Source organism: Onthophagus taurus, chromosome 7 (genome assembly GCF_036711975.1).
Source record: "Onthophagus taurus isolate NC chromosome 7, IU_Otau_3.0, whole genome shotgun sequence".
Classification (NCBI taxonomy): domain Eukaryota; kingdom Metazoa; phylum Arthropoda; class Insecta; order Coleoptera; family Scarabaeidae; genus Onthophagus; species Onthophagus taurus.
The window spans coordinates 39,505,235-39,530,633 of NC_091972.1; the positions used below are offsets into that span (position 1 = coordinate 39,505,235).

Genomic DNA, 25,399 nt, shown 5'->3' on the forward strand with positions numbered 1-25,399 from the left:
TTAACAGTTCACATCAATTGAATCAGTCTTCTAAGTACATCACTCAGATCACAACAAAACCTTTCCATGTTAATCACCTGTTTGCATGAGCTCCAACATCGAAAACAGTATCGTCATCCTCATCATCGTCGAGGTGTAGAGGTTCCATTTCTATATCACTCCTTTGAGCAAGTACACCATATTTTCTAACATGTGTAGGTCTACTAACACCTTTTCTTACCCTAAAATTTATTTCTTATTAAATAAATATCCAAAAAAAATTATTTAAATAAAAAATTATGATTTACCTATACATTTTCATAGCAACATAACAAACAGTAACTGTACTTAACCCTAGGAGGACATAAAAGAGTCTGTGTAAAGCTGGTTCGTTAAGTGCAGGAAGATTATTCGAATTAATAATGGAAATTGTTTTCTCTGATATTGTTTGATTTTGGGGTTGTTTTTGATCATTTTTAACCTCAGGAGTAATTACACCAGTTACATTAATTTTAACATCATTTCCTGTCTTGTTAGGTTTCATTTCATAAACGACCGTGTTATTTCCCGTTTTAGTTTTACTTATTACTTCATCATTTGCGACATTTTCTCCTCTATTCTCTGGGGGGAAACCAAAAACCAAACAAGACTCAAATATAACGATTAGAATCGTTAGAACGACAATTCGCGACATTTAAACTTAATTATTACACTTTTTATCAAACGAAATATTCTATTTTGTGTATGAAAAAAACATCGCGAATTTTTATCCGGTACTGGATTCGATTCACTACTTGCCCCGTAGGTATAAACAATTTGTGACGTGTTAATAAGGTTTAACACATAGATAACACACGAAACGCACTGAACGTATTTATTAATTCGTAAACGAAAATTTTACGAATTTTTACGCGATTTTACCAAATCTTGACATTTCTATGACGTTTAGTTAATAAATGTCATTTTTTTTAACCTGGTATTTCCGTAAAGATGAGCGAAGTTAGCTAAAAATAGTTTAAAAATGTAAATGACTAGGTATTTATTATCAGATTAGTTTATAAAAATCTAATCTTTGTTATGAATGATTACACAAATGTTGATAAATTTTGATTGTTATTAAATTGTATTATAAAACGACAGGTTTGTTTTTTGTTGATAAAAAAAATAAACTATTTTGGAACGTACCCTGCATTACATCCCAATTTAAAATTACATCAATATTTATACATAAATACAATAATTTATTAATAGTAGCAAAAATATTTATATTTTTAGAATAAAATCCCTTTAATTGTTAATGTAATAACTAATAACTACTAATAACCTCTAATAACTTTACAAACGCACTCAATTTCGCAACTTTAGCGCCATCTATCCGCGATAGAAACAAACTCACTCATTAACGTTTGTAACCAGTCGTTCCTTTTTAACGACAAATTACATTAATATTTATAAATAAATATAATAATTTATTAATTTACCAAAAATATTCGTATTTTTATAATAAATTCAATTAAATTTTAATGTAATAACTTTACAAACGAATTCAATGTCATAACTTTAGTGCCATCTATCAGCGATAAAAACAATCTCACACTATCAATACAAATGTGATCTTAAACGTTGTATCTAATAGTTTCTTTTTAGTGGCATATTACATCAATATTTATAAATAATGTAATAATTTATTAATATTACCAAAAATATTCATATTTTTAGAATAAATTCCATTACATTTTAATGTAATAAGTTTACAAAACATTCAATATCGCAACTTTAGCGCCATCTATCCGCGATAAAAACAAACACACTACTCAATAAAAATGTGATCTTAAACGTCAATTATTTATTTTTGTATCCAATTTCTTTTTAGCGGAAAATTGTATCAATATTTATAAATAAAGATAATAATTTATTAATATTACCAAAAATATTCATATTTTTAGAATAAAATCCAAATGTTGATGTAATAACTTCACACACGAATTCAATGGCGCAACTTTAACGCCATCTATCCGCGATAAAAACAAACTCACACCACTCAATAAAAATGTGATCTTAAACGTCAATCATTCACGTTTATATCTAATTATTTTCTTTAGCGGCAAATTGCATCAATATTTATAAATAAAGATAATAATTTATTAATATTACCAAAAATATTCATATTTTTAGAATAAAATCCAAATGTTGATGTAATAACTTCACACACGAATTCAATGTCGCAACTTTAGCGCCATCTATCCGCGATAAAAACAAACTCACACCACTCAATAAAAATGTGATCTTAAACGTCAATCATTCACGTTTGTATCCAGTCGTTTCTTTTTAGCAGCAAATGACATCAATATTTATAAATAATACAATCATTTATTAATATTACCAAAAATATTCATATTTTTAGAATAAAATCGCTTCAAATGTTGATGTAACTTTAATAATGCATATGTTACAACTTTAACGCCATCTATCGGCGATAAAGACAAACACACATCACTCAATAAAAGTGTAATCTTAAACGTCAATCATTCACGTTTGTATCCAGTCGTTTCTTTTTAACTGGAAATTGCATCAATGTTTATAAATAATATAATAATTTATTAGTATTACCAAAAATATTCATATTTCTAGCATAAAATCCCTTTAAATATTGATGCAATAACTTTAATCATGCATGATATGTCACAATACTAGCGCCATCTATTTGCGATGAAATAAACTCACACCACTCAATAAAAATGTGATCTTAAACGTCAATCATTGACGTTTGTATCCAGTCGTTTCTTTTTAGTGGTAAATTACGCATCAAATCGTAAGTATTGTACAAAATATTGTGCAACAAACTCATTTTATATTGATTATTTCTAATTCTTTCATAGAAACCTTGCGAAAAACCTCAAAAAATTAAAATGGCGTTAAACGCCGTTACGGGCAAACTCTTAAAGGTAGCACAGAGCCCCATAAAAATAGCGACCGCTTCTTATCACCCAAAAGTGATTGATCACTATGAAAACCCACGAAATGTTGGTTCGATGGATAAAGCCGATACCAATGTAGGTACAGGATTGGTTGGGGCACCTGCATGTGGAGATGTAATGAAGTTACAAATTAAAGTTGATGCCAATGGGAAGATTATTGATGCAAAATTCAAAACTTTCGGTTGTGGATCAGCTATCGCAAGTAGCTCGTTAGCAACAGAATGGGTTAAAGGAAAAACTGTTGATCAAGCTTTGAAATTGAAAAATACTGATATTGCTAAAGAATTGTGTTTACCCCCGGTGAAATTGCATTGTTCTATGTTGGCTGAGGATGCTATTAAAGCGGCGTTGTCTGATTATAAAATTAAGCAACAAAAAAAATCTGAGTAATATGATAAATATTAAAAAGAAAATGAAGGTGTGATACTGAAATGTTTAGGATATGGGTGATTTGTAATAGTTTAGTATAAAATTTAGAAATGTTAGAATACAACTAAAGTAAATAAATAAATTATTGAAAATCATCACTTACTACATTTAATCCTTGTTTTTCCTTGGATGTTGTTTCTGTCCACCTTGTGGATTTGTTCTTATCGTGATACATTTCTTATCTAAAAACGTGAGGAGATCCTGCAAATACATCAATATCAGTTTGTTTATTCATCTTGAAATGTTATCTTAAACATTACCTGAATGTGATATTTGAACCCTTCCTGTTTCATCATTTCATATAAAACTTCTAATTGAAGGGGGACATATAATAGCACATTTTCTTTTATTTCTGGGTTTGATGTAAGAAAATTAAACCACGCAATATGCAATGGTAAGGCACAAGAATATATCTTCTTTGATGGTTTTCTTTCAAATATTAGTTCATTGCTAATATAAAAACAAAAAAATTAAATTATTGATAAGTTGGGTGAATGTAAAAAATATTATCTCTTATATGGAGATTGTACAAATTGTTGTTTATGAAAACAACACGAAATAATTTATGTTTAATAATTTGCCTTGACCTTAAAACATATTTATTTTAGATAGGTTATTATTTCACATAGAAGAAACGATTTGGATTTTCTAAATATTAGAAGATATTGTTAGACCACTTATTATTAATTATTTTGTTTAATATAAGTACGAAAACCTTAATATATAAACAAACAAATCAAGAAGTTTAATAACAAGCACTACTACGTGAAAGAATTCACAAGACTTTGAAAGATCTACAGCAAATAGGGGAGAAGTTACTACGACTCTATCTCGCACTTTTCGATTTTATAGCTAGAAAAGACTGCGACAAGATAGACAGAATAACCATGGAGAAGGTGGTACGCGAATTCTAGAGAAGCCGTGCCAAACATATTAAGAAATTTCGGTTGGATTGCCGTACCCAAAAAAGGAAAACAACGATTTTCCAATCGAAATTCGTCATTAACCGATCAAGCGCCCGATTAACTACAGTACTCGTCAAAGGATTGAATTACGCGCAATCACTTCAAAGAGGGTTCCGACGGAAGAAATCATCTGCGAAATAGAAGCGGCTATTCAGAGAATACCTGCAGTGAAAACAGAGGAAATCTGACAAGATATAGCGAGAGTACTTAAATCGGCGAAGCCATCAAAATAAAATCTAACAACGAATCACCGCCATCACCGTTCTACCAGCACACCTAGCAGACAAAGGGAACTTCACCCAAAGAAATTGTATAACTAGAAGCAGCATTGCCTATCTCCGCCCGTATACGAGATTGAAGCCAACGTTCGAGTGTTTGTTTTGGTATTGGTCCCACTGACAGTGGCGTGTATAGTTTCGGTAAAATCAGACTTGTAAATGTATATTATCATTATTTTTTTTTATTGAGCATGGTTGAAATGTTTATTAAGGACTGTAAACTTTGAGTTCTTTTGTAATGAATTAATTTATAATTGTAACCGTATAAATTGTGAAGTTTATTTCTTACAAATAAATTAAAGATGATATAATTAGAATTTTACAGTACTTTCATGGTAAATACTGCAGTAAAAATATTGTATTTGCAAATAACATTGGTATTTTGTTTACAAATTTTCATTGCATAACAAAAAACTTAAAACTTAACTCATAAATATAAGTTTTAAAATAACTTTCATTGATTTGAAAATAATATTTGTTTGCTTAACATATGTCAAAGCCTAGTTTCTTGATTTATTAACTTGGTTTCATTAAATAACTTTACGTTAATAAATTTTGTTATTAACTTTATACATTGTATTTCATGCCCATCAATAACATGCATCATCATACACATGATCTCCAAAAAGATCATAAATGTTTTGAGGTAAACTTAATAAAATGGAATTACTTAACATTAAAAGTATGTTCTTGTTATTGAATAATACATTTTGTCGTTATAGTCTCTAATAATTTTTTCTTTAATTAAGTAAAGTTTGACTACAAACTCAGAAGTTTTAGTCATAAATCCCATATGTCTTTTGGATCCGTAGCATTGAAATATTACTAGTTCCTTCTACTATATTTAAACAAAATTGACAAGTAATATTAGTTTTTAGAAAATAGTAGTTAGGTAGTTAAATGCATGTTGTCTAAGTTCGCAACGTCTATAATGTCCAGTGTTTCAATTCCATCATTTTTATTTTTGAGTATTGATGAACAATTTCAAATATTTATTTCTGCCCCTTTTTTGTATTTTGTTTTTTTGTATTCTTGTTCAAATTGTAGTGCAGTATGATTGTTACAATACCCACAACGTCGCCTAACTGCACTAAAAAAATCCTTAAATAGTTTTGTGACAATTTATAGTTAAATATATATTTTTTTCTATCTTTAGGAAAACTGAAATCATTTTGAATAAAATCTTTTTCAGAAAAATATACTGTATTTTTCGGACTATAAGACGTACCTCAAATTTAGAGACGATTTATTGAAAAATATATTTTATTATTTTATTATTTATGGTACCTTCTTCGGACCGTAAAACGCACCCTAAATTGAGTCCATCTATGTAAAAAGATGCGTCTTATAGTCTGCAAACTACGGAACTACTAAAATGTTAACTTCGCCAAAGCCAAAACACAAATGCGCACACAAACCTTGTTTACTTAGGAAAGAATTATTCATGTATTAGGGTTCGGTAAACATGGATAAACATTAATCAGGTAAATTTATTTTCAAAGGAACCATAAAAAGATTGGCCTGTTCGGAAATACTCAGTGATCGTCGGCTGGACGGTCAGATCTGAGCGCGTCCCGTTCTGGACTGAGTGAAAACGTAAACAAAACACATCGAACGCTGGCTTCAACTCTTGGTGTTTATTTGTGCTTCTAGTTATACAATTTTTTTGATTTCATCGTGGTCATGGACAGAAAATAATACGACGACATGATGACGAGCCTTTTGGATCCAACCACTTACAAGCAAATCAAGAAGATGAAATCTACAGAAATTCTAGCGGATCAATAGAAAAGTTTGCTTGTACAGGTCCCCAATACCACCAAGAATTTGTGGATTACCTAAAATCCATAAACTGGATGTCGTACCGTCGTACCATCTGGCGAAGCATCTTCTCAAGATCCTGTCTCCTTTTACAGGTAAAAACATAATATGTAATTTTGTGGAATATAATCAAAAATATGAAGTTAGATATCCTGGTAAGTTTCGATGTGGAATCTCTACTTACCAGAGTTCCAGTAAAAATGCCCTGGATGGTCTTCGTCAGAAACTCATTCCTGAGGGCTTACTGAAATTCCAGAGTTAGTGGAATTGTTTATCATCGACATATTTTAACTGAAAGGGAAAATTCCATAGGATCACCTTTGTCACCGGTTATCGCCAATTTCTACATGGAGAGTTTGAAGAAGAAGCGTTAAAGTGGAATCCGTGAAAACCAAAGCTATGGCCTTGTTACGTGGATGATACCTTAGTGATCTGGTTTCATGGAAAAGAGCATCTTCAGGAGTTCCTAGACCACCTGAACTCGAACTCACCATGATCAAATTTACCATAGGAACGGAAAATGTTAAACAGTTTTTTTATTGGATGTTTTGGTCACTAGGATGGGTGCATGGAACTAAAAGTGTATCGGAAGAAAACACGTGAACAGGTCTACAGGCTTCGTTCCATGACCAACCATAACAGAAGAGGTTAGTGATCTAAGCCTTGTTCCAGCAAGCAGAAATGATATGCGACGAAAAGAAGTTATAAAAAGAAGAACTATAAAAGTCAGACATTTTAGTCTCTAATGACAATGACAGAAAGATAAGTAAAGACATCACCGTCCTAAACCATTTTGATACTGGCAGCGATCATCGCATGGTTCGTGCACGTATACATAGAAATAAGTACAGAACTACAAAGAATGAAACTCTCAACTGAAACCAAACTCCTAACAATGGAGGTACCCGAACTCAACAAAGAATCACACCAAAATGAGCTAAAGAAAAATGTAGAACCCCTAGCAGCACTAAACACCAAAGATATAAACATAATGACATAAGAAACTACAGAAAACAGAATAACATTGAACCGGAAACTGTACAACTAATAGAAAAACGAAGGAAAACGCACATGTGTACAAAAGTATTAGTAGTAAATCTAAGAGCATACCAAACAAAACAAATCTTAGAAACTGTGGAAAATAACAAGAACATGAAAATACTAAGGTCAAATTTAGTCAAAGATAACGAAAATAAAGGATCATAATGGGAATATAACCAGAGAAAGAATAGGAATTGTAAAAGATATCCAAAGATTTTATGAAAAGCTATACACACTTCTGCCATACCAAAACCGGAAACTGCGACTAGAAAGGTTCTAAACGGCGGTTCGGAGGACCTTCTCGAAATATCGATAACCGAGATTAGGCATCCTCAACACCCTTGAGGATGCCCTAAAATTGTTTTTGAACAAATCCCTGTTAGAAGGGAAGCATGGAAGAACGCCGCGGTCATACTTATAATACAGGGTATCTCAGCGAGACCATTCATTAGACGTTTTTGGGGTTCTGGCCAAAATAAAAATTTGAGAATTCAGACTCTTCTTCGACTAAAATATTTTCAGATTTCTAGCAGTTCCGCCGGTTATACCGGAAGTCGCCAGCTACTTTATTTATTATTATTATTATTATTTATTATTAACAACTGTACAGGGTCTGTCACGACGAGCTGAGTCTATTTGTATATGGCAAACTACTGTCATTATTTTTCTGAAAATATGCATAAAGGGTTTACCCGAAGTGCTGTACATTTTTGTACTGTCATTTAAAATATAATGTACATTTTTATATATTTGAATTTGTCTATTTTTAAGGTTTATGAATAACTTTACTTTTTGCAATTTGATTCGGCCGTTCTCGAGTTATTCGATTTTTTCTAAAAATTTTGCTCTAGCAGACATTTGTTCAATAAATCAGACCACTCGATTTTTGGGATATTAATTTAGGATTCAGAACATGCTTAAGCAACATGATGGAATATGTTTTGGTACCGAGAACGGCAGTCTAGAACGTTTGGTCACTTTACTATGCACGTTAACGTTTACTAACATTAATTAGGGATTTTTGAAAAATGCACACATATCTTATCGATGTTAACCTAGTGTGCCATGGAAAACAAATGTTTAATGAGTTATTGACAAACGTCAAAGTCTGATTTACATTGTTTGATGCTAAACTATTTGAAAAACGTTATATGAAACGAATCTAAGTTTTCGGGCGAAGGTAGCTTTAACAGGCATAACAACCATATCTGGGCAACCCAACTCGCATGCAATCCGAAAAGAAACTATCAGGTATAGTTTCAAAGTTTTCTGCTTTATGATGGATGGCAGGTTCTCTTACGTTATTTATGATGGTGTTTTAACGGCAGAGCGCTACTTGAATTTGTTACGTACTGTGGTAGAAGATTTTCTGACAACTTGTCTTTGAACTTAGAACAAGCTGTTGGTATCAACTGGATGGAGCTTCGGCTCATTGCACCCAGGAAGTATCCCAAGAACTCCTCAAGAAGTACGAAGAGCAACACTTGAAAGTGTTTCTTCACGTATAACACAGTGCTTGAATGCAAACGGCCACCATTTCGTACATTTATTGTAACTTGTTTCTACTACCAATTTTTTGCCATCTGAAGTAAATGTTGATAGCTTTTGTTAAATATTCCGCAAGTTCTACTACGAACTTTGTCGTCCTTTTCATGTATAAAAAATAAATTAAGAATTAAGAACACGAGTACTGTAGTTATGCTCTAGCCCACGTATACAACTGCTAAAAGTTACTTAAAAATCAATTTCTTTAAAAAGGTCTATTTTGACGTTTATAAAAATATTTTGAAATGATTGTTGACAATTTTGAATTAATGTCAGTTTCAATAACATGTTTACTCATCTGGAATAAGTGTTTCGACATGTAAAAACATAACAATTAATATCTATAATAAATAGTATTGTTTCTCTTTAAATAGGTAGAATTTTTCCTCTTGAATTGTTGATCGTTTTAAAAAAATTAAGTCTGTTCTGATTGGGCTAAAAATGTGTTACGTAATGAAACCAGTGCGGTAATGAACTTCATTACGTAACTCAAATCACCTCAAATGAGTGTGGTAATGATGACTTATCCAACCAGTCGTAGATAACTATTACTTTCGTTGTTCTGACCGATTTTAATTCTTTTTTATTTTTATTTCTTTCATTAGCTCATCATCTTACATGCAACTGATTATACTTAAACCTGAATTCTCAAATTGGTCTAATAAACGGTCTCGCTGAGACACGCTGTACAGGGTGTCCCGTTAAGCGTACGGAGCGACTGTATCTCTAGAACGGTAAGGCCTAGAGGTTTGGAAAAAAAATCCTTATAAGCAAAACGACCAAGAGAAATAGCTGGAAATTATTTTGAAGTTCGTAATTTGACCGCTAGGGGGCGTAACTGCTATTGAGAAACATAAAGTTCCCGCTATCTCAGAAACTTAGACGATGAGCTATAACTTTGACAACGTCATTTAATAGCTTGGATAATACCACATCGCTTTTGTTTTGCAATATTTCTCATATCTGTCATAATAAGGGAGGGGGAGACCAATGCGTTTTCATATGTTTACATTTTAATATCTCCTAGACCATTCAACCGATTTGAATGTTTTCGGTGTTGTTTGAAAGAGCATTTTATGCTCTTTTTAAAGATATTTTCAGTAAGACCGTCTGCTTTAAAACAAATGAGCTAGAGGACGTTATCTGCAGCGATTACATATTTTTGTGATTTTTGAAGAAAAGTTAAATGGAACGATACTATTTACTTCACAGACCCTTAGTCACCTTAAAATTTGCTAAATTTTAGTGAAAACCGCATCTCGATATCGCCACCCGTTCTCGAGTTATAGAAGAAAATGTTAAAAACTCGAGTGCCATCAATCGGATCCAGTTACCTCATCGAGAAAAACAAATCACATAACCATGGTAACTGTAAACATGTCATTTACTAACGCAGAAGCGTATGATAGAGCGTATGATGATTTATTTTCAATGTTTCGAATACGATGCAACTGCATGGCAAAAATGTGCAATGCAATTACGACAAAGAAAGACATTTTTCTCTAGAAGTGTTTTTAAGATTGACTTAGCGATTACGGAAAACTGCCAACGTGTAGCCCATTCAGACATCTCTATGAATTCGTAAATCACATTGGTGCGCAATGCATGGAGTTCACACATAATCTGGGAACTCCGAAAACAATTGTCCATAAGAGTTCTCAAGAGAATTATATCTCCACCACGTTGTTTTATATCAGGCCTTAACAGACACCGATTATGATAACAGACTGAACTATTACCATTGACTTTTAAATATGATTTGGGCAAACCCAAACCTTTTATCACAAATGCTATGGATGCATGAAGCATCTGTCCACAAGCTGATGTAAACTTGCATAATATGCATTCTTGGTTCGAGCAAAACCCACATTACTTTCACCCCTTTATCTATTGGGTAGACTAAACGACATGACTTTTCAAGAAAAACCAATAACCAGGGAAAATATGACAAAACACTAAATACCAGTAAAAACGTGTTCAGGGCCGAGACTTAAGCAGCGCTTTTTTTTTCGTCGAAACTAGATTAAATAAATGCATCGAGGTTTATGGAAGGCATTTCGCTCATTAGTGAGTTATTTTTGCCAAAAATTTAAGTTATTCTAAGTGTTTTGGTTTATTTTGTTTTATTATCATTGTTGATGTTTCATTGATCCGTTGGCTTTTCAACACGCCTCAAAAGTAGTTTTGAAGCAGTTCTAAGCTTGGATAAAGTGTGAACGAGTAATAAAATTTTTGTTCTCTCTTATTTGTTTCCTAAGGTAACTTGATCCGATTAAGATATACGAATTTTTAACATTTTCTTTTATAATTCGAGAATGGATGGAGATATCGAGATGCGGTTTTGACTAATATTTAGCAAATTTGATGGTGATTAACGGTCTGTGAAGTAAATAGTACCGTTCCATTTAACTTTTTTTCAAAAATCACAAAAATATGTAACCGCTGCAGATAGCGCCCTCTAGCTTATTTGTTTTAAACCAAGCGTTATTTGTCTTATTGAAAATATCTTTTAAAAGAGCATGAAATGCTCTTTCAAACAAGACCAAAAATATTCAAATCGGTTGAATGGTCCAGGAGATATTAAAATGTAAACATTTGAAAACGCATTGGCCTCCCCCTCCCTTATTATGAGAGATATGAGAAATATCGCAAAACAAAAGCGATGCGGTATTATCCAAGCTACTAAATGATGTTGTCAAAGTTATAGCTCATCGTCTAACTTTCTGAGATAGCGGGAATTTTATGTTTCTCAATGGCAGTTACGCCCCCCAGCGGTCGAATTACGAACTTCAAAATAATTTCCAGCTATTTCTCTTGCCCACTTTGCTTATAAGGATTTTTTTCCCAAACCTCTAGGCCTTACCGTTGTTGATATACAGCCGCTCCGTACGCTTAACGGGACACCTGTATACACGAAGGGAACCTCTACAACACCTCTACAAAGACAGAATTACAGTAAAGATAGATTAAGTATATCAATCAGTGCTGCAGGCCGATTTTAGGAAAGGTTTTCAGTGATCGATACTTGCAATTGTTTGCAAAAAACTTATAGAAAAAAACAGAATATAATTAAATAAATGTCATGATCATTTTGCTTCGATGAGAAAGTCTTCAGGAACAACAACAAAAAATTAAAGAGTGAAAATGCTGAAAGTCGACATTACGATGCAAATAACAATCACTACATATTAAAATTTAAACGGGTTAAAAAATTAAAACATTAAAATCGAATGTGTTCACGAGATGTATCCATTAAAAAGGTTAAAAAATTAAAAGCGATTTTTGTCTTAAAATGAAATTAAAAACTATATTAGTAAAATTATATTCTAAATCTCACCTTTCTGGAATATCACCAACAATTTCAATTTCCCCATCTCCTTCATTACATTCCACCCCATCACATTTTTTATCCAAACCATTTTGACTCAAAACCGTTAAATCCTCATTTACAACATTATTAAAATCACATTCACTTTTTCTTCTTTTAACAGATCTATAATCACCATCATCACTATCATCGTTTTGTCCGGAACCATTTTCAACTACCGGATGTGTTGTATAATAGATATGTTTTAAAATTTGAACACCACGATGTCTTTTTAAATTTTTCACCCCAACCTTTTCTAATTCCCCCGCTATCGTTGGCGTATTCATTCGATCGTAATTGGGCATAGGCGTTATATTTCTAGTTTTAATAACAACATTATCAGGCGTTGAGGAACAATTTTCATCAATTTTTCTTGGTAAAGTTTTCGAGAGTTCCGTAATTCTCTTATGAATCAATTTCGGTGTATTTAAATCGACTGGATTTTCAATTATTTCATTAACTATATCAGGAGATTTTTTTGATGTTTTAGGTGTTGAGTAAATAGAAGAATAATTAATTTCTTCATCACTTATACAAATTGTTTCAGAACTATCATTTTTTTCGATTTCTTTGGAAGTCGATTCGAAATTAATCGAAGAAATTTGTTGCTTTTCGTCTTCAATGTTGTTTTTAAAATAAAATGGTAAAGTTTTGTGGGTATTACTTGGGGAAGAAAATGTAAGAGATTTTTTGAATTTTTTAGGGCTTGGTTTTCGGACTGAATTAACTTGTTCTGATGATAAAGATTTTTTAAATTTTTTTGGGGTAAAAATATCTTCAAATAATTTTATTTTTTCAGCATCATTTTGTGCATCGTTTTTTTCTAACGGTTTTGAAATTAAATCGTTTATAAATAAATCGTCATTAAAACAATATAATTTAGTACTATTTGATTCTGATTCATTATTTATATCTAAATATTCAATAAATTTTTCTTTGTTTAGGTTCATTTTATAAAATTCTTGGTGCTCAAAAAAATTACAATCATCATCCGACTCAATACTATAATTAAAAGAATTAATTGAAGAATTCATTTCTTGAGATAAATTATTAAATTTTTCAACTTCATGATTAAATGATTGATTTAAAATTTTATCTTCTTCATCCGAATCTTGAGTTAAATGTAAAATAACATCATCATTAAACACAACCTTTGATTTATTAATTAATTGATCATTTTTATTTTCTTCGTCAGATTCCTGTGTTAAATCAAAAACCTCATCATTTTTAGAATTATTTAATGATTGACTCAAAGATTTATTTGTATCATCAGAACCTAAGTCTTTAATTCCTAAATAAACCATGTCTGAAATCTCATCGCAAGTATTATTAACATCATCAGTTTCATAACTTTTAACTCTATTAAGTTGAGAATTATCGGATATCTCACAATTTAAATCAAAAGATTTATTCGAATCATTTAATTCTTTATCGCTACATTTTTGAGATATACTAAAAGCGAATTCATCACCATCGATATTAAAACTTTCGAAATGATCGATGCCTTTTGTGCTTTTAAATGTTTCAAAATCTGATTCTGAATCGCTTGTGTTATTGAATGATTTAAAATTGCTCATCATGGATGCTGAAAATGCTTCGATGATTTTATTCGATGGGGAATTAATTATTTGTTTATTAAAATTTGATGGTAAAGTTATTTCTAAAGTAGTATCATTTGAAGATGTTTGATTCGATTTATTTTTGATTTTATCATTAATTTCATCATCATCAGATGAAAATAAATCTGGTGACATTTCTCTTTTATTTTCAATCTTTTTATCTTCACTAAAATTAATTTCTTCACCACAATTCTCAGTTAAATCATTAATTGGATCGTTCTCATTCAAATTATTGAAAGTTTCTTTGATTAGTTTATTATTTTTACGAGGACTTTTATCTCTACCCGGAATTTTCGACCAATCTTTTAATAAACCCCCACATTTAAACGTCGATTGAGGCAAATTTAAATTTGGAACGTAAAAATTTTCCTTTTGTAAATTATTTAAAGAGCTTTTAAAAAAACATGTAGAACTAAAATTTAAAAAGGTTTCTAAGTAATCACTTGAAACATAATATTCATCGTTTTTATCACTAATTGATTTAATCGGTTCATAATTTTCCGATAAAATTAAAGAAACTCTTTTCGCAATCTCAATTTCTCTGCTTTCTTGTGTTGTAATAAAAAGTGTTGGGGTAATGAATCGAAATTTAGAATTTTTCGATCTTTTAGTATCCTAAAAAGAAAACATTTTCAATTGCTATTAATTAACATCAGGGTTTGAATAAATCATGAACTTTATAAAATAGAACAAAATCAATGATTTAAATCATATACAGGGTGTTCCGGTGACTTTTTTTTAATTGCCATGGCCAACCTTGACTTTTTTGAAGACTTGGTTTTTTAGTGTTACCATTGAAATCGAAGCTTAATATTTTCGCGTATAACTCGGAAACGGTCAATGTTATCAAAATTTTCAAAGAGTGATAAAAGTTTCTAAAATAAATTTTCTATTAAAGAGTACAAAAATAAATGTAGGGTTACGAGCGACCAAACAAGTTTTGAGCAAACAAATTTTAGGGACACCTGTATAGCATGGTTGCCGCAGCCCGATCAAAGTCAAAATTGATTCAATGATTTTGCTTGATATTTGTTTACCCTCTACCAAATTTCAACGCTCTACCATAAATGGTATTGAAAATATTTAGAAAAATGTGTTAAAATTTCTGAACTTTGATGGCCCATATTTTGGCCATTTGAAGATTTTTATAATAATTTTTTTTCACGAATCGTCATCATTTTTGCTCTAGTATATGAGGTTCATTTTATACCCGAGTCAGCGGAACACCTGTATACGGGCGATTATTAGTGTTTTATTGCTAGTTCTCTTCTTTAAGAACGCATTTGTACGTGTTAGAAGATATATTTTTTTAATAATTACGTGTCGCGACGAAGCCCTTAATAAAATCGAAGGAATACGAAGGTTGAAGGAATACCATGAGCAGTGCAAGCTCAGGATCTCTGATGGAGAAGATCTCGGAACATAGAAATTAATTTAGTTAAAGGTAAATAGTATTTAGTACAACTTAAAAGGACATAAATTAGTACAAAAAAGGGATAATTACCTTTAACTATAGTGCCAGAATTCCGGTTCCAATTTTTTGGATTCTATTATTTGTACGTTAATGAAATTTTCTTAAGATATTCACCACTTCCGGTCTATCGAAAATAGACTACAACGTCGTTATTTTAAATTTGATCAATGTTAATAGTAAAATCCATTTTACCAGTAGATGTGAATGATATTTGATTGAATTTTGATTTTTATAAATCACTAATATGTACTTTTATACTGGTTTATTATAAGTAAATCCGCTTTACATGTTTCGACTAATTAGTCATCTTCAGAAGCGTTGTCGTAAAATAAGAAACGGCGTTCAAAAAACTTCGCATAAAGTATAAATCGTAAATAAGGTCAGCACATCAAAAACAGTGATATTCAAAACAATTATTGTAAATATTGAATTTTAAAAACTATAGAACTAACATGTTAAAATGTAAATGTAAAGTTTAAGCATTAAAATTAAAAACGACGTTACTTGAAAGTTACAAAAAAAACTTTTTCATGTATGCCAAATTGGCATACTTAGTCTCTGAATGTTGTAAAATACAACAATATGCTCCTTGGTCGTGTATGTAATACAGTATGGTCAAAAGCTGGGTTACTGTTTATGCATATTCAATTATCTTTGCAGTTTTGATGATATTTAAAAATTTTGTAAAATTTGGAACAAAATATGAGAAAGTACTATTTTCAATTATTTCAATATTGTTCTATAGGAATTGAGAACTCATCTAAATCAACCATTGCTAGTAATGAGCAGTTTTCAATTAGTATCTCTCAAAAACGACCGGAAAGCGGTTGCTCACCTACAAGTTTGTCGATGTCATTTGCTGGCAATGATTCGGCTGTTATATCTAAAAAAGTGGGCTATGCTAACACAAATTTGGAAAACTTTATTGTTCCAACGCATATTGATAAAAAAACAAGAAATAGATAAACAAATTGCAAGAGCTGTATTTGCAACACACAGCAGCTGCAATTGAATTGTTAAGACCTGTTTATAATAGCCCTTCTGGACACGTTTGGAACAAATTTATGAAGAAGAGAAAACTAAATGTTGTAGAAGTCTTTCTGGGTGTGACGTAAACATTGATGGTTGGTCGAACGAACGCAATGAACCTATAGTATGCGCTAGCATAACCACTCCATACAAGTGACTATTTAACTGATATTACTTGCATTATAATTTCCTCGTGTAAATCAAAATACAACTGTAACGTGACATCATTTGTAACAGATAATGCTGCTAATATGGCACTAATGAGAAGAACCATACAAGTGAAATTGAACCCCAGCGTTTCAGTGATAACTTATGGGTGTTTAGCTCACCTTCTAAACCTACTTTACAAAGATTTAGAAGTAACAAATATCAAACAGCACGTTACACAAGTTATAAAATATTTTAGAAATAACCAATTAGCTAGCGCCAAATACAGGCAGCTTGATGGAAAAACATTAGGTCTGCTAAGTGATGTGAGGTGGAATAATAATACCATTAAAAGTATGTGACTCAAACGCTCAGCGGTAGATTATTTGAATATTTTAAAATCTATAACTGTAGCACTTGGCAAATTACAAAAAAATAATGCTTTCCTCCCTGACGCAGTGGAAGTTTGGAAAGAATTGCAGCGCTTATTGCTAGAACGTGACAAGCCACACCTCCAGCAAAAATAAGATTTTGATATTTTCTCATCATGCAATAGTATGACAAGCCGCATAAAAATTTGTACAAAGTTATTAGTACAGATGGCTCCACGTATCCTAAAATCTCGTTCTTACATTAACACTGCAACGTTAAAATCTGCAGGTTAGAACTTGCCAATAAAATGAACGGCGCGCTTACAACAGATGACAAAGACAGTGAAATTAACGACGATATTAGTGAAGAAGATGATAGTGTAGTAGATAAAGACTACGAACCATCTGATCTCGATGCAGATTCGGAATATTTTGAGGTAAGTGTCTTTTTTTATTATTTTGTGGCATGTCATGTTTTAACCAAGAACAGTAGAATGTAACAGGACTGCTACATTCATTGTTGCTTTGATTGCCCGCACTCTACGTCACACTATTTGCCACGCCCAGTTAACTGTCATTGAGTTCTATGCGTTTGGTGTGTGTTTTTAGAGGTTATAAGATAGACATATGTTAAAACAAGATTTACTTTTGAAGTTAATATAAATACGTCTATGATATAACCTCTAAAAATACACAGCAAACGCATAGAACACAACAGTTGACTGGGCGTGGCATATCGTGTGACGTAGTATGCCGGCACGTTGTTACAACAATGAATGTAGCAATCCTGTTAGATTTTACTGTCCTTGGTTTGCATTACATTTTCAGGACGAATCTACTACATGTTTTTTGGAAGTAAATAACAATTCAGTCAAAGTGTGCAGAAGACGCAACGTTTCACCCGTACCAGCTCCAAACTCTAAATAGAGGCACAGAAACACGGACATTTAAGTGAGAACGAAAAGAAAAAGTAGGCGTAATTTAAAACAGGAGTATACAAGTGAATCGACCAATAAATGTGTAAAAGGTCGTGAATTGGGATCGCCTTGTGCGTGCAAAAAGAAATGTAAGATTTTCCTAGAAGGATGTCATGAAAAAATATTTAAGGAATTCTGGGATCTAGGATCCTATGACTTGCAGAATAGTTACCTCTTTGCAGCCACTTTAACTTAACTTAACCTTAAATCGAAATTATGAGTGTTCATGGTCTGCAATCCACTCGTGGCAGGATCAATAGACTGGTCAGCAAAAAAATGCAGGGAGCTCAAACTGTAGGAAAGGACAAGAGAGGGAGGCACAGTAAACGACCGAATCAGTTGAGTGAACACCAAAAAGAAACAGTTCGTATCAAAGTTATTACAGTAGAACTGATAATTTTGAGAGAACCTATTTAAACTGTGATATGACATGACCATCGTTAGGCTTTGCAAAGAGTTTTATGTTCCTTGGTGTCAAGAGCGAGGTACAAATGCTGTTAAAAAAAAGTGCCTATCGAAAAATATTTTGAACGGAATTTAATATTAGATTTAAATTACCTAAATCTGATACTTGCAAAACTTGCGACGATTTTAATTTGAAAATATCTAACAGTACAGTAGCTTGTGGAAATAATGGGAAGGAATTACAGGAACTAAAAACACAGTCAAAGTTGTACAAAAGTAGAGCGGTTGCAATGCAAAGCTTATTAAAAAGCGAAGTAGAAGAATCTAAGGCAAAAACAGATAAAAAGTGTGTTATTTCGATCGACATGCAACAGGCGATGCCTATCCCGAAACCAACCGCAGGACCAGCTTTTTACTGCCGAAAAATTTGAATTTATAATCTGGGTGGTGTCCATGACTGCACTAACGAACAGGGTTTTATATAGTAGTGGATAGAAGAAAAGGCCAAAAGAGGAGCGAATGAGGTAAGGTCTATTTTGATAAAATTTTTCAAAAATATTAAACCTGGTGTGGAGGATCTTGTAATATTTACGGATAACTGCCCAAGTCAAAACAAAAATAAGGTCATTATGTCTCTCTGGCTACAGTTAATTAAAGACGAACGATTTAAGAGTATTACCCATCATATTTTAGTGATACCTTAACAGTTTGCTGACCGGTGACAAGTTAACTCGTCTTTTCTTGCCCAAACGTTGTTGACCGGTGACGAGTTAACTCGTCATTGCACTTGCATTATTTATTTCAATTTATGACACCCAGGGCGATATAGAATATTGCAAAAACTTGGCGTATCGTATCTAGTCGTTTGCGCTTTATAACAAAAAATACTTTTCTTAGTATTTAAATTTTTATCACAAGTTTAGGTTAGAGCTTTCTTGAATGAACATTGGCTGAGATATGGGATTTTAAATAGCATGGTGAAATATGCGAAAAAAAAACTAAAATCATAATAACTCAAAAACGAAAAATGCTAGATACCAGTAAGTTTTATCAAAGTTAACATATTTTTTGAACATATAATTAAAACGTGCAATAAAAACTATAGCATTTCATTTAAAATAACGAAGTTGTGGTCTATTTCCGGTGGACCGGAAGTGGCCACCATCCTTGAAACTACTTTAGGACGAAACATCGGTATGAACCTCAATTTCCGAAATTTCAGAAACGTGCATGCAATGAAACAAAAAAAGGGTGTTGCTAACTTTTTGGCGGAAACTGTATAAAAAATATGACCATGATTATGCAACAAAACGATTTTATGAATCTAGAACCTTTGCTATCTAACATATTAAAAAATGCACGCACTGACAAAGGTGAAAAATTAGACTTTTCTGCAGTCTATTCTTTTCATTTTAAAGTAGATACTGGTGTTCAATTTTTAATTTTCTATTATGTTCCCTAGACTAGAGTAAAGTACAGGTAAACGTCGTTTTGCGCCGGTTCGATTTACGCCGATTCACAATTACGCCGATTCACAATTACGCCGATTGGTGCCGGCGTGGGATTCCCCGGTTCGCTGTAAGTGTAAAGCACGCAACTTACAGCAGGAGCAAAAATATAGAGAAAATGGAAAAAATGTTAGCATTGTGGGTTGATGATGCCAATCAAAAAAATATGCATGTATCGCAAGCAGACATATGCGAAAATGCACTGTTGATTTTTTCTGATTTGAAGGCGCAAGAAAACATTGACGAAACTTTCTTGGCAAGCACTGGGTGGTTCACGAGATTCAAATCTCGAACCAATATCTGTAGTACTAAACTAAGCGGCGAAGCAGCTGATGTAGCAGCAGCAGCAGCTTACCCTCAAAAGTTTCAAGAAATTGTAGAACAAGGGAACTACTCTGCAGATCTCATCTTCAACTTTGATGAAACAGCCCTCTATTGGAAGAAGTTGCCATCGAAAACGTTTATTTTGCGAGAAGAACGTAGCGCCCCTGGATTTAAAGCTTCAAGGATAGACTGACTGTTCTCTTGGTATCAAATGTTTCTGGTTCCTTAAAATTTAAGCCAATGGTAGTGTACCATTCCCAGAATCCACGGGCTTTTAAAGGTCTTGACAAAAGCTCCCTGCCAGTTTTTTAGAGGTGGAATAAAAAGGGTGGGTCACTCAGGAGATTTTCACAGACTATAAAAATTATTTTTGCCCTACTGTACTTAAATTTTGTGTCCGAAATTACCTTCCAAAGAAAGCAATCCTCCTATTAGACAATGCCCCAGGACATCCGAAAAATCTTGAAACCTTAGAGACGGGATTGGACGTCAAGGCAATTTACATGCCCCCTAACACTCCGTGTTACAATCCATGGATCAGGGGGTAACTTCTACCTTTAAAGCGTATTATTTGCGCATAACATTAAAAGCAATGATTAAGGCGCTAGATACTAATTCCAATCAGACCGTTAAAAATTATTGGCGATCATACTATATTTTAAAAGGAATAAAAAATCTAAAGTGTGATTGGGGCGAAGTGACCAACAATTGTTTAAACAGCGTTTGGCGTAGACGTCTGCCTGGATTTATACAAGGTGCAAGTGTAGAAGTGGCAAATAACATTAACATAAACGAAGACATTATCAGGCTTACACGCGAATGTGGATTCGAAGATGTAACAATTGAAGATGTGACCGAACTATTAAACGTGCATGAATAAACAACCACTCTCAAATCAAGAATTAGAAGAGTTGATGGAGGCATATGATCGCCCTCAATCCAATGACCCAATGCCGAAGGGCTATTGGGAATACTTGGGGATTAAATCCGAAAGTTACAATGTGGATCTACACTTCTGTGATCCATGGTAGCTCACGGAGCCATAGTCTGGTGCTCAGCACTAAAACATGCATATAAAGCTACATTGCTGCATCAATTGCAACGACTGGCCTGCCTGCTAATCACAGGCGCTATGAGATCTACACCTACGATTGCAATGGAGACTATGTTAAACGTGCTGCCCCTAGATATTTTTATCAGGGAGGTGGCCGTGATGGCATTGCTTCGGTTGCGATCAGTAAATGAAAAGCAGGTTGTTAAAATGGGAATAGTCCGGAGCAAGCTCTGGAGTGAGGCTGTTAGTAAACAACCCCTCCTTAAAGCTCGCACAGACTACATTACACCTACTTTCTTAGGCAAGCCACACTTTGGCATTGAAACGATACCCCAGAGCAACTCAAGCTCGGGCAAAACGCTGACCATCTACACTGATGGATCAAAGAAGGCTGGAGGTTCCGGAGCGGGAATCTTCTCGCACGATCTCCAGCTGCACCTTTCCACTTCGTTAGGATCGTATTGCACGACTGCTCAAGCCGAATTAATTGCTATAAACATAGCAGCCGATGCGATTATCGACTCCAAAAAAGTCGGCAGAAACGTTGTAATCTGTACTGATAGCAGACAGGCTATGCTGGCGGATGGCAGGCATCATACTGCATCATCGTTGGTGAAGTCCTGTCGGCAATCACTCGAAGAGGCAAACGTATACAACAACGTCACGATAAAATGGCGAAAAGTGCGGACAGGTTGGCGAAACGGGCGGCTAACAAGTCACCGATCTCCCCTGAACCGCTTGTACCACTAGCTGTTAATACAGCATCAAAACTGATAAACGCCATCTCCCACCGAGCTTTTTGCGATAGATGGGATGGGAAAGCAGTAGGTGCCTTTGCTAAGAAAACTCTGCTCTACCCTGACCGGAAGATATCCACTCAGTTTCTGGGAAAATCGAAAACTGACTTGAGGCTTCTCACCCACTTCTTGACCGGACACTGCAGGTTACGTAAGCACATGTTTTACATGAAGCTGGCGAATACACCCCTCTGTAGAGGGTGTGAAATGGAAGACGAGACGGTAAGTCATATTGTTTGTGACTGTCCAAACCTCGTGTACTTAAGGGAATCTATTTTCGGAGTACCATGGCTCCAAATTTCGGATATAAGGAACATACCTTTCTGTTCTATATTAACGTTCATGAAAAGATTGGGCTGGTTTTCTGACCCTTGAATGAACAGTAAATTGTGGGGACGTACAAAGGGTCCGCTGGGGCCTAAGTGCTGTGAGTAATTCACCCCCACGTGAAACTACATACATACAAATAAACATGTTAGATTATTCTTAGAATTTTGACATGGAACCTAACCTTATATCGTCCATTATAATTGTGTTCATTTTACGCCAATTTTGTTTACGCCGGTGTCTCTCGGAACGGAACACCGGCGTAAAACGACGTTTATTTTTAGGGTAAAATTTTCACCATAGAAATTTTCATATTTTTCTAATGTTTTTAAGTTGATTTTCTTAAAATTTTAGTTTGGTGGCTTATCACGTTCTAGCAATAGGCTCTTCAATTAAATACATTACTTGAAGAAAAATTATCATTAGTACAAATGAAAGTTTTTGATATATGGTGTAAGCAGGCACTTAATGTCTAACCATTAACATAGCCTATATTTTAGATGTTACTAAAACTACGTATAAGTTAACATCTGTAGAAAAAGAAGAGGCTTTAAATACAACAAAGGAAATGTACGCCAATACCGGTTTACTACCGCCAACTATAAAATTGTAAACAAAAATGGAACCATTTTCATCAGTAATGTTTTCAGAGGAAGTCTTAAGTAATGTAAGTGCTTTGCAATGGTGGGTGATACAAAAACACATTGCTGAAGTAGTGAAGTTTAGGTACTGCTAATATTAAAGCAATTTTTATGTGCAGTTTCTGTTGAGAGAATATTTTCAACATTTAGGCTTGTTGACTCTACTTTATGAAACAAGTTAGGTGTTGAAAAACATGAATGTTAATTTTTGTATTAAATGTTTTGTTAATTTTGTAATAAAGTGCAGTCTTATTTTCAGTATTGTTGTTGATTTAAATCATTGATTAAAATAAATAAATTATTTGATTGAAATCAATCAAACCCTGATTAATATTAATACATAACACTAACCTTAACGATCAAATCACCCGTTTCTTTATTAGACTTAAATCCAAATTGTTCCAAAGTAGCACGAACATTTAAAACTTTTTCCTGAGTTGTAATTTCGGAATTTGTATCTGAACTTTCAGGTTGTTCCGATTTAGATAAAGCAACAGCCATTTGTAGGTGTTCAGGATTACATTTCGAATTTAAAAATTGCTTTTCAAGCATTTTAACCAAAGTATTAGTTTGTCTTGATTTACCTTTATTTTTATTGCTTTTTTTACCCTTTTTTCTTTCATTATTTTTATTTTCGTTAACTTTTTGCACCTTCTTAATAACATTAGGAGTTCTAAAATCACCCTCTTCACTCGCCGAATCATTCAGGACAACTTTTTGGTCTTTAATTAAATCCTTATAAGGAGACTCAATAAAATTTTGATTTACACTATTTGCTTCTTTGAAATATTTTGACGTAGATTCAGAACTGGAAAAAAAATTCCTTAATCAATGTTAACTCAATTGCTTTATTTTTAATTCATTTAAAACATTAATAACACTAAAAACAAACTAACTTATTTGCATCGTCTTCCTTAATAATCAACTTTGCTTGCCATGGCTTTGCTGAGCCAAGATTGCTTGGTAACCTTCTCATCTTCTTCTTCTTGTTTTTTCAAACGATATCTACTGAAAGCTAAAGCAGTACCACTATCTTTAAGTCCTTCACTTATGATTTGGATGCGAGTCATATGCTCTTGGGAATAATGAAATTTTCCGTCGTGAATACTCTTTTTTAACTTTTGCGTTTGCGGCCACAACCTATTTAGAACGAATTGAGAAAAAGAGATTTAGATAACGTTTTCTTTTTATTATTCGAGATAAAAACGCGACTTACTCGTACAAATACCAACAAATACCGCCAAAAACCAGTCCGCCGAGTGCGAAATAATTTCTATAAGTATACAAGGGGGTACCTTTACTTCTACGTGGTTTTCGGATTTTTTCGTTAATATTTCTATCCATAACAAGTCAAAATGTTTTTTTTTGAAAGAATTACACTGGAAAAGCGTTTAGAGGTTAGAATTTTGACAGTTGAAGCATTGTAATTTGCGACATCTATATGTGGGGTTATATAATCTTTTAAACGATTACTTTTAATGTTTAAAACATTAATATTATTATTATTTAATAGCTAATTTGATTTCTTTCAAAGATTTAAAATTAATAATTTCATGTGATAACACTGACAACAAATTTTTGATTTTGAAGTTAATGTTGGCTTAAAGTTAAGTTAAATTTAAGTTGGTAAGAAAAATGTCAATTTTATGAAGATTTTAAACAAGCTTTATATTTTGTATTTAGAAGCTTAATTTATAATTCAAAAGTTACAGAATTTAGTGTAATCATCAAACAATTAATAAGTTTCATTATGAAGGTAAATATTTTCATAAATTTTGTGTTATAAAGATACAATTTAACTTTTTAAGAGTTTTACACATGTAAGATGACAATGACAGTTTGGTGTAAGTTGATGTTTAAGAATGATTTATTTTGTGAGTTTTTAAGGACTTTAGGGAAAATTCAAGAACCATCTTCATTCGGGTTTAGTCGCACGTCTCTCAATACGGCTAAACCCGAATTATTCTAATTCTAGGTCTTATATTAGTTCTAGTGCAAAACCAAAACTAACACTAGACCGAAAACTAACACCGTCTTGAGACACTTGCGACTAAATCCGTATGTTTCTAGTTCTAGGTCTTGTGTTAGTTCATTAAAAATATAGAATAACCTGACGCTGAATAACAACTAAAATTAGAATTAACACTGTCACTAGAACTAACACTAAATCTAGAACTAAAAACATTCGGATTTAGCCCAACGTCTCCCAAGACGGCTAAACTCGAATGATTCTAGTTCTACATAGGTCTTGCGTTGGTTCTAGTAATAGTGCTAGTGTAAAACTAGAATTCACCGAAGTTAATTTTCAAGGTTGGTAGACAGG

General features: G+C 33.0%; 2 protein-coding genes across 2 annotated transcripts; one reads left to right on the top strand and one right to left on the bottom strand.

Annotated features, from left to right (window-relative positions):
* Positions 1 to 130: 130 nt before the first annotated feature.
* On the bottom strand, positions 131 to 24,516 carry LOC111417234 (mutagen-sensitive 312). Its single transcript, XM_071198210.1, has 7 exons — positions 24,293 to 24,516; positions 23,973 to 24,216; positions 23,428 to 23,884; positions 12,374 to 14,637; positions 3,647 to 3,836; positions 3,490 to 3,587; positions 131 to 221 (listed from the first exon to the last, which is right to left on the bottom strand). The coding sequence occupies exons 2-6, from the start codon at positions 24,050 to 24,052 to the stop codon at positions 3,495 to 3,497; spliced, it is 3,084 nt and encodes a 1,027-aa protein (XP_071054311.1). The 5' UTR covers positions 24,053 to 24,216; positions 24,293 to 24,516; the 3' UTR covers positions 131 to 221; positions 3,490 to 3,494.
* LOC111416178 (Iron-sulfur cluster assembly enzyme) lies at positions 2,685 to 3,481 on the top strand. Its single transcript, XM_071198212.1, has 2 exons — positions 2,685 to 2,791; positions 2,859 to 3,481. Exon 2 carries the CDS (start codon positions 2,889 to 2,891, stop codon positions 3,345 to 3,347), a length of 459 nt encoding a protein of 152 aa, XP_071054313.1. The 5' UTR covers positions 2,685 to 2,791; positions 2,859 to 2,888; the 3' UTR covers positions 3,348 to 3,481.
* Positions 24,517 to 25,399: the final 883 nt, after the last annotated feature.

Coding starts and splice junctions, on each gene's coding strand:
- LOC111416178 (XM_071198212.1), top strand. CDS start 2,889: ATGGCGTTAAACGCCGTTACGGGCAAACTCTTAAAGGTAGCACAGAGC.
- LOC111417234 (XM_071198210.1), bottom strand. CDS start 24,052: ATGAGAAGGTTACCAAGCAATCTTGGCTCAGCAAAGCCATGGCAAGCA. Junction 23,885..23,972: donor AAGGAAGACGATGCAAATAA/GTTAGTTTGTTT, acceptor TTTTTTTTCCAG/TTCTGAATCTACGTCAAAAT. Junction 3,588..3,646: donor GGTTCAAATATCACATTCAG/GTAATGTTTAAG, acceptor ATGTATTTGCAG/GATCTCCTCACGTTTTTAGA.